This window comes from Scyliorhinus torazame, chromosome 6 (assembly GCF_047496885.1).
Source record: "Scyliorhinus torazame isolate Kashiwa2021f chromosome 6, sScyTor2.1, whole genome shotgun sequence".
Classification (NCBI taxonomy): Eukaryota; Metazoa; Chordata; class Chondrichthyes; order Carcharhiniformes; family Scyliorhinidae; genus Scyliorhinus; species Scyliorhinus torazame.
In genome coordinates this window covers 198,454,097-198,472,451 of record NC_092712.1, presented here as the reverse complement: position 1 = coordinate 198,472,451, position 18,355 = coordinate 198,454,097, and the positions used below count along the sequence as shown (strand labels likewise).

The window sequence follows — 18,355 nt, the reverse complement described above, 5'->3', positions numbered from 1 at the left end:
AATTACCATGTTCCTGTTTGATTGAAAATTGTCCCTGTGAACGTTTTGCTCTGGAATCTGGGGCGAGATTCTCCGACCCCCTGCCGGGTTGGAGAATCGCCGGGGGCTAGCGTGAATCCCGCCCCCGCCGGTTGCCGAAGTCTCCGGCACCGGAGATTCAGCTGGGGCGGGAATCGCGCTGCGCCGGTTGGCGGGCCCCCCCGCGCGATTCTCCGGCCCGGATGGGCCGAAGTCCCACTGCTAAAATGCCTGTCCCGCCGGCGTAAATTAAACCACCTACCTTACCGGCGGGACAAGGCGGCGCGGGCGGGCTCCGGGGTCCTGGGGGGGGCGCGGGGCGATCTGGCCCCGGGGGATGCCTCCACGGTGGCCTGGCCTGCGATCGGGGCCCACTGATCCGCGGGCAGGCCTGTGCCGTGGGGGCACTCTTTCCCTTCCGCCTCCGCTACGGTCTCCACCATGGCGGAGGCAGAAGAGACTCCCTCCACTGCGCATGCATGGGAAGCTGTCAGCGGCCGCTACGTTCCCGCGCATGCGCCGCCCAGAGATGTCATTTCTGCGCCAGCTGGCGGGGCACCAAAGGCCTTTTCCGCCAGCTGGCGGGGCGGAAATTCGTCCGGCGCCAACCTAGCCCCTCAAAGTTGGGGCTCGGTCCCCAAAGATGCGGAGCATTCCGCACCTTTGGGGCGGCGCGATGCCCGTCTGATTTGCGCCGTTTTGGGCGCCAGTCAGCGGACATCGTGCCGTTTCCGGAGAATTTCGCCCCTGGTGTCTTTTTTTCAGTCTTGTACCCTGTTTCTCTTTTTAGTCTCTCCTTCTCTCTCCCCTTTTAATTTATTTTTCTAACTCCATAAACTATAGAATCCTTGTTCATCCATCACTGTTTCATCAGAGGCTTTCAAAAGTATTTGGACTTAAACCTGTGCACACATACCTATGTGTTACACTCCCCAAATGATCATTTGCGACTATGTTAAACTGTTCCTGACTTAGCCTTATGGCATTGACCAGCTGGTCCTTACAGACCAGGAAGTTTGACTCTCAGCCTGTGCTGAGTTAACTGGAGTATTGTGTCCAGTTCTGGTCACTACATTTTAGGAAGGAAATTAAAGTCATGGAGAGGGTGCAGAAGAGATATACTAGAATGATACCAGGGATGGAGGACTGCAATTTTGTGGTGAGATTAGAGAACCTGGGGTTAGAGCAGCAAAGGTTAAAGGGTGATTTGATTGAGCTATTCAGAATTCTGAATGATTTTATTAGAGTAAACCAACAGAAATTCTTTTTAGTGCAGAAAGGTCGGTAACTAGAGGAAATGGCTAAAAAAACAGGCAAGGTGACATTTTTTTTAACACAGTAAATTATGATCTGTAATACATGACCTGAAAGGGTGGTGGAAGCAGATTCATTAATAACTTGCAAAAGGATATTAGGTAAATACTTGAAGAAGAGATTTGCAGGTCTATGGGAAAGAGCAGTGAAGTGATGCCAAATGGTAACTTTTTTAAAGAACTGGCATGGACACAGGGGACTGTATTGTCTCCTGTGATGCCATTCTAGCATTCTAAGACTTTTTAAAAACTACCCAGTGAGATGTTTTGGACTGACATTCAGAAGCATAAAACATGGCATATGCATATGCCACAGAAATGTTTTAGCGGAGCAAGGGGGTTAAATTTATCATGGAAACGCAAAGGATTATAAATTAGTTTCAGAAAGTAAGAAATATTGGGCGAAATTCTCCGGTATCGGCGCGATGTCCGCCGACTGGCGCCCAAAACGGCGCAAATCAGTCGGGCATCGCGCCGCCCCAAAGGTGCGGAATGCTCCGCATCTTGGGGGGCTGAGCCCCAACCTTAAGGGGCTAGGCCCGCACCGGACGAATTTCCACCCTGCCAGCTGGCGGAAAAGGCCTTTGGTGCCCCGCCAGCTGGCGCGGAAATGACATCTCCGGGTGGCGCATGCGCGGGAGCATTAGCGGCCGCTGACGGCATTCCCGCGCATGCGCAGTGGAGGGAGTCTCTTCCGCCTCTGCCATGGTGGAGACCGTGGCGAAGGCGGAAGGGAAAGAGTGCCCCCATGGCGCACAGGCTCACCCCCGGATCAGTGGGCCCCGATCGCGGGCCAGGCCACCGTGGGGGCACTCCCCGTGCCAGATCGCCCCGCGCCCCCCCCCCCCCCCCCCCCAGGGCCCCGAGCCCGCCCGCGCCGCCTTGTTCCGCCGGTAAGGTAGGTGGTTTAATCTATGCCGGCGGGACAGGCATTTTAGCAGCGGGACTTCGGCCCATCCGGGCCGGAGAATCGCGACGGGGGGGCCGGCCAACCGGCGCGGCGCGATTCCCGCCCCCGCCGAATATCCGGTGCCGGAGAATTCGGCAACGGGGGGGGGGGCGAGATTCACGCCAGCCCCCGGCGATTCTCCGCCCCGGCAGGGGGTTGGAGAATCTCACCCCATGTCCAGCTCTGGAGTACTATTGTACTCTGTGCATTCTAAGAAATTAACTGCACGACAAAAGTTAATTCATCTCCAGTACCTATGTAAAAGTAGTTAGTAGTAAACGGTTTGAATCCAGTCGAGGAAAATCTCAGTAATTGATTTGCAAATTCACATCTGCTTTGTCAAATTGAAGGCAAACTATAACATGCCAAACTTCTGAAATCCATAAACAAGCATTTTTTACATTTTTCTATTTGCAGAACTATATTTGACAACATTGGACTTCCAGCGGGCTCTTGTCGGATTTACACCTACTTCTCTAAGAAATGCCAAGTTACACAAACCAAGAGATTTGGGTTGGGACAAAGTGGGAGGGCTGCATGAAGTAAAACAAATTCTCATGGATACTATACAATTATCTGTCAAGGTATGAGATAAAACTTATGCAGTGAAATATTTTTTATTTAAAGTTAGATGACTAAGGATATTGCATGGGGAATATATTTGATGTATGTTATTCAAATGTAAAAATGCTGCCAATGTTTCCTGTGCAATTGGAGGTTGGTAGCGGATTGTCAAGTTTTGTTTTTTGTTAAATTTCACAGTAATTTCAAAAGCCAAGAACCCTGGCCTTAATTCATTTGAATCACAGAATCCCTATAGTGCAGTAGGAGGCCATTCAGCCCATCGGGTCTGCACCGATCATCTGAAAGAGCACCCTACCGAGGCCCACTCCAATGCCACATCCACATCTGACCTAACCATTGGACACGAAGGAGCAATTTAGTATGGTCAATCCACCTAGCCTACACATCTTTGGACTATGGGAGGAAACCGGAGTACCCAGAGGAAACCCAAGCAGACATGGGGAGAATGTATAAACTCCAAACAGATAGTCACCTGAGGTCGGAATCGAACCCAGGTCCAAGGCACTGTAAGGTATCAGTGCTAACTACAGTCCCACCGTGCTGCCCTTACCCATCAATTACCCATTAATATTGGTTTCTAAACTACAAGAATTAAGAGAGAGAAATCAACAATAGGAGCGCGATTTTCCCATCGCGTTGAGCCTGCCGCTGATCGTGGGCGGGGAGCATCATGGGAGAAGCTCAAATCAGGAGCAAAACTGCGCTTGAGTTACCCAACGCGCAGCACCCAGCGTGATTTGAATCAGACCCTTGGTGTGATCTTGGTAAATGATCAGATTGAAGTCGCATTCCCACAGTTCCTGGGAGTTACCTGCTGCACCGACAAGGCTTCAGCCGGGCGCTGATTAGTCCTGGTCTCCACAAGCAGAAATCAGGTGTGATGGCCACTCTGGGGGTCTCGGAGGCCACTGCCAAGGATCAGCCGTGAGAGGTACCATGCCAATGAAAGAGGGGGTGAAAGGGGTTATGAAGATTGGGGGTGTGGTCCTGACAGTGGAGTGGGAGCCTAAAGGTTGGGGGCCTTAAAGGTGGGAGGCTCTGTGACCAAATAGTGGTGGTGGTGGGGGGGGCGGGGTGGCATTGTACGTGGGTGAGCAGTGTGGGGAACCCTCAACCTCATTTTGAGATCAAGGTACCCTTTCAAAACGGTGCCCTGATCTCTGAGGAGCTTGTTTGGCTAGTGAGTTCAGCTATCCGCTGCTGAAAAATTTTCGAAGTGTTGGCTGGACTGGGGAGAAACTCCCCAAGGCAAAAATAAAGACTCCGGGCACGATTATCCGGAAAGATTTCTAAGTGTGGTAGCGAGTGGGAACTGCCGCGAGCTTCCCGGCATTTGGCCCAGCAAGGTCAGCAACACTGTTCAACGTTAATTGGTTCACTTAATGAGGCCCCAAGGGCTTCATGCCATTCATGAAGGCTCACCAGCTGATTCGCTGGGACCGCGCTCATCAGTTGCCCGCTAACAAGGTCAAGTAGCACTTGCACAGCCAACCCCACTCAGCTCGCAGCCATAGCGCTGAGAAGATGAGCCGCAAGATTCGGGGTTGCAGATCTGGGGAGGTGCCTCGATGCGGTGGAGACCAGGAATAACATCGAACATTACAGCGCAGTACAGGCCCTTCGGCCCTCGATGTTGCGCCGACCTGTAAAACCACTCTAAAGCCCATCTACACTATTCCCTTATCGTCCATATGTCTATCCAATGACCATTTGAATGCCCTTCGTGTTGGCGAGTCCACTACTGTTGCAGGCAGAGCATTCCACACCCTTACTACTCTCTGAGTAAAGAACGTACCTCTGACATCTGTCTTATATCTATCTCCCCTCAATTTAATGCTATGTCCCCTCGTGCTAGACATCACCATCCGAGGAAAAAGGCTCTCACTGACATCATGGGTCCAAAACTCAATCCCTCTACCAATAAAAGCTAACACACCGTACGCCTTCTTAACAACCCTCTCAGCCTGGGTGGCAACTTTCAGGGATCTATGTACATGGACACCAAGATCTCTCTGCTCATCCACACTGCCAAGAATCTTACCATTAGCCCAGTACTCTGTCTTCCTGTTATTCCTTCCAAAATGAATCACCTTACACTTTTCTGCATTAAACTCCATTTGCCACCTCTCAGCCCAGCGCTGCAGCTTATCTATGTCCCTCTGTAACTTGTAACATCCTTCTGCACTGTCCACAACTCCACCGACTTTAGTGTCATCTGCAAATTTACTCACCCATCCTTCTACACCCTCCAGGTCATTTATAAAAATGACAAACCGCAGTGGCCCCAAAACAGATCCTTGTGGTACACCACTAGTAACTGGACCCCAGTCTGAACATTTCCCATCAACCACCACCCTTTGTCTTCTTCCAGCTAGCCAATTTCTGATGCAGACTGCTAAATCACCCTGAATCCCATGCCTCCGTATTTTCTGTAGTAGCCTACCGTGGGGAACCTTATCAAACGCTTTACTGAAATCCATTTACACCACATCAACTGCTTTACCCTCATCCACCTGTTTGGTCACCTTCTCACCACTACTGTCCTTGACTGGCCCTACTCTTACCCTAGTCATTCGTTTATTCCTGACATATCTATAGAAAGCTTTAGGGTTATCCTTGATCCTACCTGCCAAAGACTTCTCATGTCCCCTCCTGGCTCTTCTTAGCTCTCTCTTTAGGTCCTTCCTAACTAACTTGTAACTCTTGAGCGCCCTAACTGAACCTTCCTGTCTCATCTTTACAGAAGCCGCCTCCTTCCTCTTGACAAGTGTTTCGACTGCTTTAGTAAACCACGGTTCCCTTGCTCGACCACTTCCTCCCTGCCTGACAGGTACATACTTATCAAGGACACGCAGTAGCTGCTCCTTGAACGAGCTCCACATTTCCATTGTGCCCATCCCCTGCAGTTTTCCTCTCCATCCGATGCATCCTAAGTCTTGCCTCATCGCATCATAATTGCCTTTCCCCCAGATATAACTCTTGCCCTGCGGTGTGTACCTATCCCTTTCCATCACCAAAGTAAACTTAATCGAATTGTGGTCACTATCGCCAAAGTGCTCACCTACCTCCAAATCAAACACCTGTCCTGGTTCATTACCCAGTACCAAATCCAATATGGCCTCGCCTCTCGTTGGCCTATCTACATACTGTGTCCGGAAACCCTCCTGCACACATTGGACAAAAACGGACCCATCTAAAGTACTCTAACTATAGCGTTTCCAGTCAATATTTGGAAAGTTAAAGTCCACCATAACAACTACCCTGTTGCTTTCGCTCCTATCCAGAATCATCTTTGCAATCCTTTCCTCTACATCTCTGGAACTTTTCAGAGGCCTCGAGAAAACCCCTAACAGGGTGACCACCTTTCCTGTTTCTAACCTCAACCCATACTACCTCAGTAGACGAGTTCTCATCAAACGTCCTTTCTGCCACCGTAATACTGTCCTTGACTAACAATGCCACCCCTTCCCGTCTTTTACCACCTTCCCTGAGCTTACTGAAATATCTAAACCCCGGCACCTGCAACAACCATTCCTATCCCTGCTCGATCCATGTCTCCGAAATTGCAACATCGAAGTCCCAGGTACCAACCCATGTCACAAATTCACCCACCTTATTCCGGATGTTCCTGGCATTGAAGAAGACACACTTTAAACCAACTTCCTGCCTGCCGGTACACTCCTGCAACTTTCAAACCTTACTCATGACCTCACTACTCTCAACCTCCTGTATACTGAAGCTACAATTCAGGTTCCCAAGCCCCTGCTGAACTAGTTTAAACCCTCCCGAAGACCATTAGCAAATTTCCCCCCCAGGATATTTGTACCCCTCTGGTCCAGGTGTAGACCATCCCGTTTGTAGAGGTCTCACCGACCCCAGAATGAGCCCCAATTATACAGAAATCTGAAACCCTCCCTCCTGCACCATCACTGTAGCCACGTGTTCAACTCCTCTCTCTCCCTATTCCTCGTCTCACTATCATGTGGCACAGGTAACAACCCAGAGATAATAACTCTGTTTGTCCTAGATCTAAGTTTCCACCCTAGCTCCCTGAATTCCTGCCTTACATCCCTATCCCTACCTATGTCGTTGGTACCTATGTGGACCACAACTTGGGGCTGCTCCCCCTCCCCCTTAAGGATCCCGAAAACACGATCCGAGACATCACGCACCCTGGCACCTGGGAAGCAACACACCAACCGCGAGTCTCTCTTGTTCCCACAGAATCTCCTATCTATCCCCCTAACTATGGAGTCTCCAATGACTAATGCTCTACTCCTCTCCCCCCTTCCCTTCTGAGCAACAGGGACAGACTCTGTGCCAGAGACCTGTACCCCATGGCTTACCCCTGGTAAGTTGTCCCCCCCAACAGTATCCAAAGTGGTATACTTGTTACTAAGGGGAACGACCACAGGGGATCCCTGTACTGACTGCTTCCTCCCAGCCCCTCTCACCGTCACCCATCTATCTTTATTCTTCGGAGTAACTACATCCCTGAAGCTTCTATCTATGACCACCTCTGCCTCCCGAATGATCCGAAGTTCATCCAGCTCCAGCTCCTGTTCCCTAACGCGGTTTCTGAGGAGCTGGAGATTGGTGCACTTCCCACAGATGAAAACAGCAGGGACACTTACGACGTCCCTCATCTCAAACATTCTGCAGGAGGAACATTGCACTACCTTCCCTGCCATCCCCTCTAGATAAAAAAAGAAAAAGAAAGAAAGAGCTTACCTGTTATTCACTCCCCTTCTCAACAAGCACTCACTCAGCAACCCCAGCACGATAACACATGAGGGAAAATAAAATAACAACTACTTACCAGTCACCAGCCAATCCCTCACCTGCAGGCTGTGATTTCACGGTTCAACTTCTTTCTACTTCTACCTGCCCTCGAGCCTTCCTCTTGATCTTTACAGCAGTTGTTTGTTTTTTTTGGTTTGAGGAGGGGGTAGGGAGGGAAACACTGAAGAAGTATTTCGGGCTTAAGTGTCTCTTGACAACAGCTCCTCCACAAACCACCTTCAAGTTAGGGTGAGCACAACAGACGTATGCAAATTGTCCCCGCAACAGCCAATCAGCAGCTTTGCTCTACTGCCCTCTGCTGGATGCTTGTCTTCACTTGAACAGCTAGGGTCTCTTTCTCAGGTACACCTTCAAGTTAGGGTGAGCACAACAAACGTATGCAAATTGCCCCTGCACTAGCCAATCAGCAGCTCCGCTCTACTGCCCTCTGCTGGATGCTTGTCTTCACTTGAACAACTAGGGTCTCTTGGTCAGGTACACCTTCAAATTAGGGTGAGCACAACAGACGTATGCAAATTGCCCCCGCAACAGCCAATCAGCAGCTCCGCTCTACTGCCCTCTGCTGGATGCGGGAACATGAAGGATGTCCTGTTCCCCAGAGGACTCAGGAGGGTGAGTCACAGGGCAGCCAGTGCCGCCTGGGACGAAGTCGCGGTGACCTTGAGCTCGGGGAGTGTGACCCGGAGGACTGGCCTACACCAGGTGCACGGGTGAGTTGCCAACAATGCCATCCACCTCTCAACCCTCCATGCAGCCGCCAACCCTCCCTTCAACCATCACACCCACCCTCCTACTACTGTGAAACACGCGTGCGGCTAACAATGCCTCTCTGTGTCTCCGCAGGAGAAGCTCTCCCACAATTGCCAGGAGAGGGACCAGACTGGCAGATGCATGCCAGACACATAAATCCTACCACCTTTGAGGAACGGGCCGTGGACGTGACTGGTGGCCGAGGGCAGAGCAGTCACCAATGCGGAGCTCGCCGCATGCCACAGAGGTGAGGAGCCACTGGGCTCCACCTGAGGCCAACACTGCTATGGTGACGACTGCAGTGGAGAGCCTGGTGCATGAGACTAGTCGGCACCATTAGTGCAGGTGTCCAAGGCATGGCACCGTCATAGACGGCCATGGCTGAGGGGCTCGGCAGAATGTCTGACTCGCTGGGGATGTGATCCAGTACCAGGCTGACCTTGATGAAGTGATGTGGGACATGTTCCACTCTCAGATGGAAATGGCCACGGCGCTGCGGAGCTTGTCCCAGTCACAGGTGAACATTGCAGAGGTTTGCATTGCATGGCCCAATCGCTAAAGGAGCATCGTCGAGGGCCTCGACACAATGGTGCAGACATCGGGGTGCTGCCAAGACTGGCAGAGCCAGATACTACAGTGGCAGCCGGGGCTCGAACCAGCTGACCCTCCGTCCCGAGGTGAACCAGGTGGCCCTATGGGCACCAAGCGGGAGGAATGGGTGCTGGGGGGTAACCCGGATCCGTCCCATGAAGTGGTGACGGTGGCCACCTGCTCCCCTGAGTTCCATCCCTCTGATGAGACTGCATTTCGAAGTCAGCACCCACGGCTGTGCGTGTGTCGCCGACAAGTACGCTGGGGTCCTCTGGCACCAGAGCCTGCCAGGGTCATCGAAGGCCATGGGATGAGGTAAGCAGCTGGTTGCCTCCACCTCACATATGCATCCTGGGGACACACCTAGATGTAGCAATAGAACTAGGAAGGTTAAACTCATTGAGGATCACTGAGGGCACTGAGGGAGGGGAGAGGGTTGGGTAAGTGGGATAACGGTAGAGGGTGGCGGGTGAGTGGATGGTGGGGAGAGTGAGGCGGTACCACTGGGAGAGCGGGGAATTGTTGGGCACTTACCCAAAGGTATTGATTACGGGCGCTGATGGACCAGGCCACATCCTATGTGAAGCGGGCGAGCATGAGGCCCTCCCTAGCCCTCCGGGCTTGCTGGACCCTCGCCGCTGCCGCCTGTCCTGCAGCCTCCGGCTGGTCCTCTGTTTCCTCCGCGGGATCATCCTCCAGCCCCTGCTGGTCCAACGTCTCCTCATCATCCTTCTCATCCTCCTCCTCGGAGTTCGACACATGTTCCTCATCCCCAGCCTCCAACACGTCGCCCCGCTGCTGTGCCAGGTTGTAGAGAACATAGCAGGCCACCACAAAGGACTACCCTCTGGACTACCTGGAGCGGTTGATGCATCGGAACCTCAATTTGAGCAGTCCGATGCACCACTCAATGACAGCCCGAGTGGCCACGTGGGCCTCTTATCGGATCTCTGCTTCGGTCTCCGGTCTCTGTATGGCGTCATTAGCCAGATCCTCAGCAGGTGTCTCTTATCCCCTAAGAGCCAGCCGCCTATCCTGAAATGGTCCTCGAAGATGCTGGGAATGTCCGACTGCCCCAGGATGTAGCTGTCATGCACACTCCCTGGGAAGCGTGCATACTCCCTGGGAAGCCTGCACACATCTGCATGATCTCCATGTCATGGTCACACACAGCTGTATGTTGAGGGAGTGGAACCCCTTCCTGTTAACGTAGGGCACTTCCAGATGGCCTGGTGAGCGCAAGATGACATGCGTGCAGTCTCTATCAGCCCCTTGGCCTGGGGCATGGCGGAGATGGTGCATCTTGTTGGGCTTGGCGCGTGTCAAAGTTGATATAGTTTTCTGCCTGGGTCGGGTGCACCTGTGGGCTGTGGCCTGCGAGATGTCACGCAGGTCTCTGCTCAAGCCCTGGAATGATCCCGAAGCGTAAAAGATCAGGGCTGCGGTGACCTTGACGGCCACCGGGAGTGGGTGTCTTCCTCCACGTGCAGCTGCTGCCACCGATTAGGGTCTGTTCTACATGGTCCAAAATAGCATCCATACCATTTTCAAAACGGTCAATATTTGTAAGGCATTGAGAGAGGGTGTTAGACTGACAAACAGTGGTGGCTCCCACCCTGAGACCCTCCATTGCCCCATTGATCCTCCCCAACACCCCCTCCCTCAAATCCAGAACTCCCTGTGCGCACACACCCAGCCGCAGTAGGCCCCCCTCAACGGATCCTCACATAACAACATCTGGACCGGGCGCTGGTCCCTCTCCGTTGCACTCGCACACCCTCTGGCTGTGGACATGACCCAAAGCTGTGTCCCATCCCTTGGGTGTTCGGTTGTTGGCTGCTGCGTGTGTGTGGTGTTGCCTCCCGCAGTATTCAGGCATGATGTCCAAACATCACGGAATAATTGGGATGCTAGGTAATGATTCCCACATGCTACATGGCCTGCCTAACCACGGGAATCCCCTTGGGTTGTGTGGTGCTCACTTAACCATGATTGCCAATTCAATATTAGCAATAGCCTTCAGTCACACGGCTAGAAGCCCCAGCAGTCGGTGGGGGATACGGGTGGTCGGTGGGGCCGAGGGACCCCACCCCCCGTCAAGCACTCGGACAACAAGCCCAGCGCCACCGGGTTCTTTGCCTGTCCGCAAAGATAGCTACTCACCTCCTCGGCTCCCCGCAGAAGCCCTTCCGCCAGGTTCATGTTTTTAAAAAGGAGTACTAATCGGCGCCAGTGTGACCACTTGCTAAGGAGGCCGCTGAATGACAGGAAGCCGTTGGATATGGGTCCGCTCCCGTTAATTGTATGGATATAAGGCATAAGTGGTTTCTCGCCATGTTATGACGGGATCCTGATTTCGCCTATGGGAATGGGTCGATTGCATTGGAAACTGTTTGGCGCCTGCCGCGGTTCTCGTTTTTGGCTTCTCCCGCTATTCACCGGCCTTGTTTCACTCAAGCGAGAGCGCAACAAGGTCAGAGAATCGTGCTCTCAGTGTGGGCAAATCCAGGTCTAGATCTCACCTAAAAAGCCAGCAGGAAACACCTTACTAAACTCGCCCAAAATGACATTTAGTAATTTTTCTGTGAATCATGCTTTAGATATTCACTTATTGATACTTCTGGGAATATCTGAAATGATGAGTGGTCTCAAAATTTTGAAATGTGCTGTGCCTAGTTCCATTGTGAAGATACTGTCACAATTAAATTAATTGAAAATAATGGGACAACACTTATTGTTTTGAAAAATTCACCCTTCAGTTAGAAATATTTCTTGGCACTCATGCTCGAAACACATTCCCTTACAAAGCCTGCCCTGCACACTGACTATTCATTTTTGAAGAACACAAGAAACACATTCACATCCTTCCTGCAGTGACCAATACTTATTGGATCTTCTATCAAAAGCATCCCTCAACTGAGCACTGAGAATGCAATATCTGTGACGTTGCTCCTCAAGAAAATAGCTTTCATTGGTACGACTTCCATATTGGAGGTGTTATGAGGTGCCTCCTGGGCATAATAAGACACAAACACGAATCAAAAGGTGGAATTATTAAGAGAGTAAGCAAAACGTTGTCAGGATTTTAAATTGGGTCTCAAAGGAAGAGCGGGAAGGGGGGTGGAGATGTAAGGAGGGAATTCTAGAACTTAAACCCTAGATGGCTGATGGCATGATCGTTAATGGCGGCGCAGAGGGATTTTGGATATGCAAGAGAACAGAGTCAAGGAACGCACAACTCCCAAAGGGTAGTAGAGTTAGAGATTGGGAAGGGCTAAGTTATGAAGGAATTTGAATAAGAGGATGAAATTTTATTTTGAGGTGCTGTGAAACCAGGCACCAATACAATTTAGTGAACACAGTGGCGATGGTTGAGCCAAAGTTTATGAAGGATGAAAGGCTGACCTGGTTATCATCAGATTAGTCCGGAGATGACAAATGCATGAATGAGGGTTTTGGCAAGCAGCAACAATGAGTTATGACCGTACTACCCTAGAGATGTAAAATTTGAAAGATACTTGTACAAGTATACTTTGTCCCTCTATTATCTCTGTATGTTTTGCTTTGAATGCTTTCAGTTAATTGCGAATAAATTGGGAATTTAAAATAAAATTGTGTAGACAGGAAAAATTTGTTGCGCTTCAAAAATCGAAGATTAAATCATTCTGTAAACTTCATAACCACATTTCTACTTTATAGCACATTGGAAATTAGGTAGTCTTAAATGAATTGGATAATATAGGACTAACTAATTTAAACGGATTCAGGTAATGGCAACAATGACTTGCATTTATGTAGCATTTTTAAGGTAGTAAAACATCCCAAGGCACTATAGAATCAGACAAAATAAATTGACACCAATCCAAGAAAGGGGTAAGTTTAAGGTGAACCTTAAACTTACCCCTTTGATCACTTATCAAGGTTCACCTTAAAGAAGGAGAAGATTCGGGAGGGAATCCACTGCTTAAGGCCAGGTCGCTAAAAGCTGCTGAAACCTGGGGGGAAACTTCCAGGGATGCCTAAGAGGCCAGAACTGGAGGAACACTGAGTTCTCAAGAGGTTTGTAGAGCTGGAGGAGTTTACAGAAATAGGAATGGGCGATGCCATGGAAAGATTTGAACACAAGTATAGATGTTAAATTTGAGGCATTGGTGAACCATGAGCCATTCTAGGTCAGGAACTGCAGGGTGATTGCTGAAGGCTGAGGGAAAATTCAATGAAAGATTAGCAGAGCACAAACTGAACATTAAACCATCCATGAAAACATAGCTCGAGATTATGATTTGTGCAGTGTGAATTAGGTATCCGGCTTCACAAGCCATTATAGAATCTTGCAGTCAAGCATGAAAAGATAATTTAGCTTTAGGTCAAAGATAAAGGGGTTTTGTTACTTGTGTATTGTTAAAAATTTCTGTATTGTTATTGTTGCGTTTGCTTTGTAAGAGGGGAAAAATTGTTGTTTGGGAAAAAAATTTAAATAAAACATATTTAAAAAAAAAAAAAGAAAAGATAATTTAGCAAGAGTGCAGTTATTTTTTCACTAGAGTGATGAATAATTTAAAATATACAAAACAAATATGTAATGTATTTTTGAAGCTCATGGAGTCATGTGGAATGTTTTGATTCATTTTATCCTTTCAGTACCCACAGCTGTTTGTAAAATTGCCTATACGACAGCGATCTGGAATCCTGTTATATGGAGCACCAGGAACTGGAAAGACATTAATAGCAGGTGTCGTCACCAGAGAAAGTGGATTGAACTTTATTAGTATTAAGGTATGATAATTGTTAACGTGGTGCAGTTGAACATCCTCTCTAGTGCCTTTAAACCAAGGACATGGAATTATTGTGTCTATGTGCATAACATTTCTGATTCTTAATGCTACTAATATAATTTTGAAAGAACATAGATCGGGTGGTCTAAAGACAGGTGATGTTTTTGCTTTTCTGGCCTGCTTAGAGAATTTTATATTCCTTTGTTTACTTAATTTCCAAATAGAATGACAAATAACCAAAATTTGACAATAATCAAAGAATGGGACTACCTGAAGCTGATGAACCAAATTATTGACTATGCCACCCAAAGTGTCAATTAAGAATTCCAAGTCTGTAAAGACCTTAAATTTAATATACTTATTTGTGTTTAGATCCTGTGATGGCTTGTCCTTCCCATCTTTATAATCTCCAGTGATACATCTCTTCCATCCTTGAACAATCTTCACATTGATTTCAACTTCTTATGGATTCTTCCTTCATTTGCCCCACCATGTTTTCAGCTACCATGGGTGCGGACTGTAGAATTCTCTCTCTCATCCTTTAAGACTGTCTTTAAAACCCACCTTTTCGTGAAAACTTTTGGTCCACACACCTGGGTCGGAATTCTCCGACCCTCCGCCGGGTCGGAGAATTGGCGCCGCGCGAATCGCGCCCTGAAGCTGGTATGCAATTCTCCGCAGTGCGGCGAATCGGCGCCGGCATGGTCGGCGCGGCGCCGGTCGGGATATGCGCCGACTCTCCGGCCCGGGCCAGCGCGCCGATTCTCTGTCCCGGATGGGCCGAGCGGCCGTCAGCAAAAAGCCGAGTCCCGCCTGCGCCGTTCTAACATCCTCTGAGCCGCAGGGACCTCGGCGTTGAAGGGTCCGGGGGCGGCCTGTGGGGCGGGGAGGGGGGTCCGATCCCAGGGGGTGGGCCTCCCTAGTGGACTTGCCCACAATCGGGGCGCACCGATCGGCGGGCCGGCCTCTCTGCCCCTGGCCTCCTTTCCTCCGCGCCGGCTCCTGTAGCCCTGCGCCATTTGACGTCCGGGCCGCCGCGGGGAAGAAGGCCACTGCACATGCGCTAGTTGGCGCCGGCCCAACTGCACACGCGTGGACCCTGCGGCTCCAGGTTCAGGCCGGGATCGGCCGCTGGAGCGGCGTATGCCCCTGTGGGCCGCAGAATGGGGTCCCGGAATGGGTGCCGACGCCGGAGTAAAACACAATGCACTTAGCCGCCCGTTGGGAGAATCCCGCCCCTGGTCTCTTCCTGTTTCTTTATGCTACTATAAAGTGCCTTGGGACAGATTTCTATTGTTTTATTTGCTCATACGATCTAGGCATCACTAGCTAGGCCAGCATTTATTACCCATCTCTGATTGCTTTTGAGGAGGTGATGATGAAGAACTGCCGTTCTTGAGGTGTAAGTACACCCACAATGCAGTAAGGAAGGAGTTCTGAGATTTTCACCCATTGGCGCTGAAGGAGTGGCAATATAGTTTGAGACCTGGATACTGTGTGATTTGGAGGGGAACTTGCAGGTGATTGTACTCCCGTGCATCTGTTGTCCTTGTTCTTTTAGGTGCTTTAGTTTGCGTGTTTAAGAGCTGCTTTTGAAGATGCCTTGGTGAGTTGCTGCAGTGCATCTTATCGATGGTGCATACAGCTGCCATTAATTACCAGTACTGATTAGGATGCCAATCAAGCTGGCTGCTTTCTGGATGGTGTTGAACTTCTTGAGTGGTATTGGTGCTACACACATCTAGGCAAGTAGAGAGTATTCCATTAAACTTCTGACTTTTGCCTGATCGGCAGACTTTGGAGAGTCAGCAGGTGAGCTCCTTGCCACAGAATTCCATGTCTCTGACCTCTTGTAGCCACAGTATTTATGTGGCTGGTCCAGTTACGTTTCTGGTCAATGGTAACCCTCAGGATGTTAACCCTCAGGATGTTAACCCTCATGGGGATAGTTAGATTCCCTCTCGTTGAAGGTGGTCATTGCTAACTCTTGCCTGGCATGAATATTAATTGCCCTTATCAGCCCAAACCTAAATGTTGTCCAGGTCTTGCTCCAATAGGGCATGGGCTGATTTATTATCCATGGAGCTACAAATAGAATTGTGTACTGTGATCATCAGCAAACATCACCATGACTGACCATTTCATTGAGGGAATGCCAATGAAGCAGCTGAAGGTGCTTTGGCCTTGGACACTGTCCTGAGCAATGGGCCATTTTCCTTTGCACTAGATATGACTCCAGCCAGTGGAGGGATTTCCCTGATTTAATTTTACCAGATCTCCTTGATTTTACAATTGATCAAATTGCTGCCTTGATGCCAAGGGTAGTCACGCCCACCTGGAATTCAATTCCTTGCCCATGTTTGGACCAAGACTGTAAAGAGGTGTGGAGCCTAGTGGCTGTGCCAGAACTCAGACTGAGCGACAGTGAGCTGGTTATTCCTGAATCATTGCTGCTTGATAGTACTGACAATGACATCTTCCATTACATTACTTATGATTGTGAGAGTAGATGGACGGGACGATAATTCACTGCACTTGATTTGTCCTTTTTGTGGCCAGGACGAGTGGGCAATATTCCACATTAAAGCATGAGAGTGGGGATGTTATCAGTGCCTGTTCTTAATATCACATGAATGAATCAAATTGTCTGGTATCTATGATGTTGGGGACCCTTGTAGGCGACCAAGATGGATCAGTCACTCGACACTTCTGACTGAAAATTCACTTCTGACTTGCAAAAACTCCAGCCGTGCCTTTTGCAATCACGCTGGAAGCTGCATCATTCAGGATGGGTTTGTTTTATGGAGCTGCCTCTTCCCGGTGACCATCACTGCTCATACATTGATATGGCTGTACTTTGAATTTTGATCTCATCTGTCATTTGTGGGCTCGCATAACTCTGTCTATTGCATGCTACTTCTATTGTTTGCAGTTTTGCGTTGCACCTCATTTTTAGGTGTGCCTGTTCCTGCTCCTGGCACGCTGTTCTACAGTAATTAAACCCGAGTTGATCTTTTGGCTCGATGGTAAAAGTAGAGTGAGGGATGTACTGATCTATGAGATTATAGATTGACGACCCACAGTGCTTTATGGATGCCCAGTTTTGAGCTGCTGAATCTGATCTGAATTGATACCTTTTATCATAGTGCTAATGCTACGTAACACAATAGAAGGTGTCCCCAGTGTGAAGACAAGACAAGGACAGTGCGGTGGTCACACCCATCAACAGAGTCATGGCCAGGTGTATCTACAGCAGATAGATTGGTGAGGACAAGGTCGAGTAGGTTTCCCCTCACCCCCTCCTTGTTAGTCTCTCACCACCTGTAGCAGCTTCTTTCTGACAGCTATGTCCTTCAAAGCTCAGGTAGTGATGAGGCCGAGTCATTTTGGTGGTAGACATTCAAGCCTCCTACCCAGAGTACATTCAGTGCCCTTGCTGTCCTCCCTGCTTCTTCCAAATGGTGTTCAATATGGAGGAGTACTGATCCATCAGTTTCGGGAATGCTGTAGATGCTAATAAGAAGGAGGTTTCCTTACTCACCTTTGACCTGAGTCTATGATGGGACTTTATGGAATCCAGAGTCAATAATGAAGACTCCTTGGCCCATTTCCTCCCACATATACCACTGTACCTCTGAAGGGGCATACCCAGGGATGACGATGAAAGAGTCTTGGACATTGCCTGTAAGGTATCTTGACTAGTCTTTAGAACAGTTCCTCCAATTCTGTCAGAAGCCCCAGAGGTTAGTGAGGAGGACTTTGCAGGGTCAACTGATGATGGGCATGCCTTTTCCATATCCAATAACTAAGTTGCTATTGAGTGGCCTGTCCTGTTCTAATCTTCTTTGACTTTTCTATAATTGAGTAGTTTGCTCAGTCAGTTCAGAGGACAGTTAAGAGTCCACCATGCTTCTGGGGTTTGCAGTCACGCATAGGGCAGATTGGGTAAGGATGGCAGATACCCTTCCTGAAAGGACAATGATGAACTAGATAGATTTTTGACAGCAATCTAGTAACTTTGTGGTCACTATACCCGAAATGCGTTTATTATTCTAGATTTATTAATTGAATTCATTTTTCCCTAGTGGCCGTGGTGTGATTTGAATTTGTGTCTCCAGAGCATTATTCCAGTCACAGAATCACAGAATTGTTGCAGTGCAGAAGAAGGCCATTTAGCCCGATGTGTCTGCACCATCTCTTTAAATGAGCATTATAGCTAAGAGGCATTCTCCTCTTGAATGCCAGGGAGCACAAAAAAACCTTCTATTCCAGCACAAAAAAATATCTTAACCATTACTCACTCTCCTATTACTCAGCCAATTTTGTATTCATGTTGCTTTTGTTCCACAAGCTGTAACTTTACTCACAAGTCTGTTCTGCAGCACCGTATTTTTTTTGTTGAAAGTGGTTTTATTCAACAAATTTTCAACAATTTTACAATACAAAACAACCATACAAAACATAACCCCAGCCCACCCAAACTGCCCCCTCTACCCACTCCCACCACTCCCTCAACAGTCAACAGTAACCAACTCCCTAAAATGCATGATGAACAAACCCCAACAATTGTA

At 49.1% G+C, this 18,355-nt stretch overlaps 1 protein-coding gene across 4 annotated transcripts in view; it reads left to right on the top strand.

The window, feature by feature from the left end:
* The window catches only part of pex1 (peroxisomal biogenesis factor 1), a 129,340-nt gene that overhangs the window by 68,396 nt on the left and 42,589 nt on the right, over positions 1–18,355 (top strand). For all 4 annotated transcript variants that reach the window (XM_072509280.1, XM_072509279.1, XM_072509278.1 and 1 more), the window contains exons 15-16: positions 2,698–2,864; positions 13,651–13,785. In XM_072509280.1, the coding sequence (XP_072365381.1) occupies positions 2,698–2,864; positions 13,651–13,785 (302 nt within the window). The remainder of the gene's footprint in view (positions 1–2,697; positions 2,865–13,650; positions 13,786–18,355) is intronic.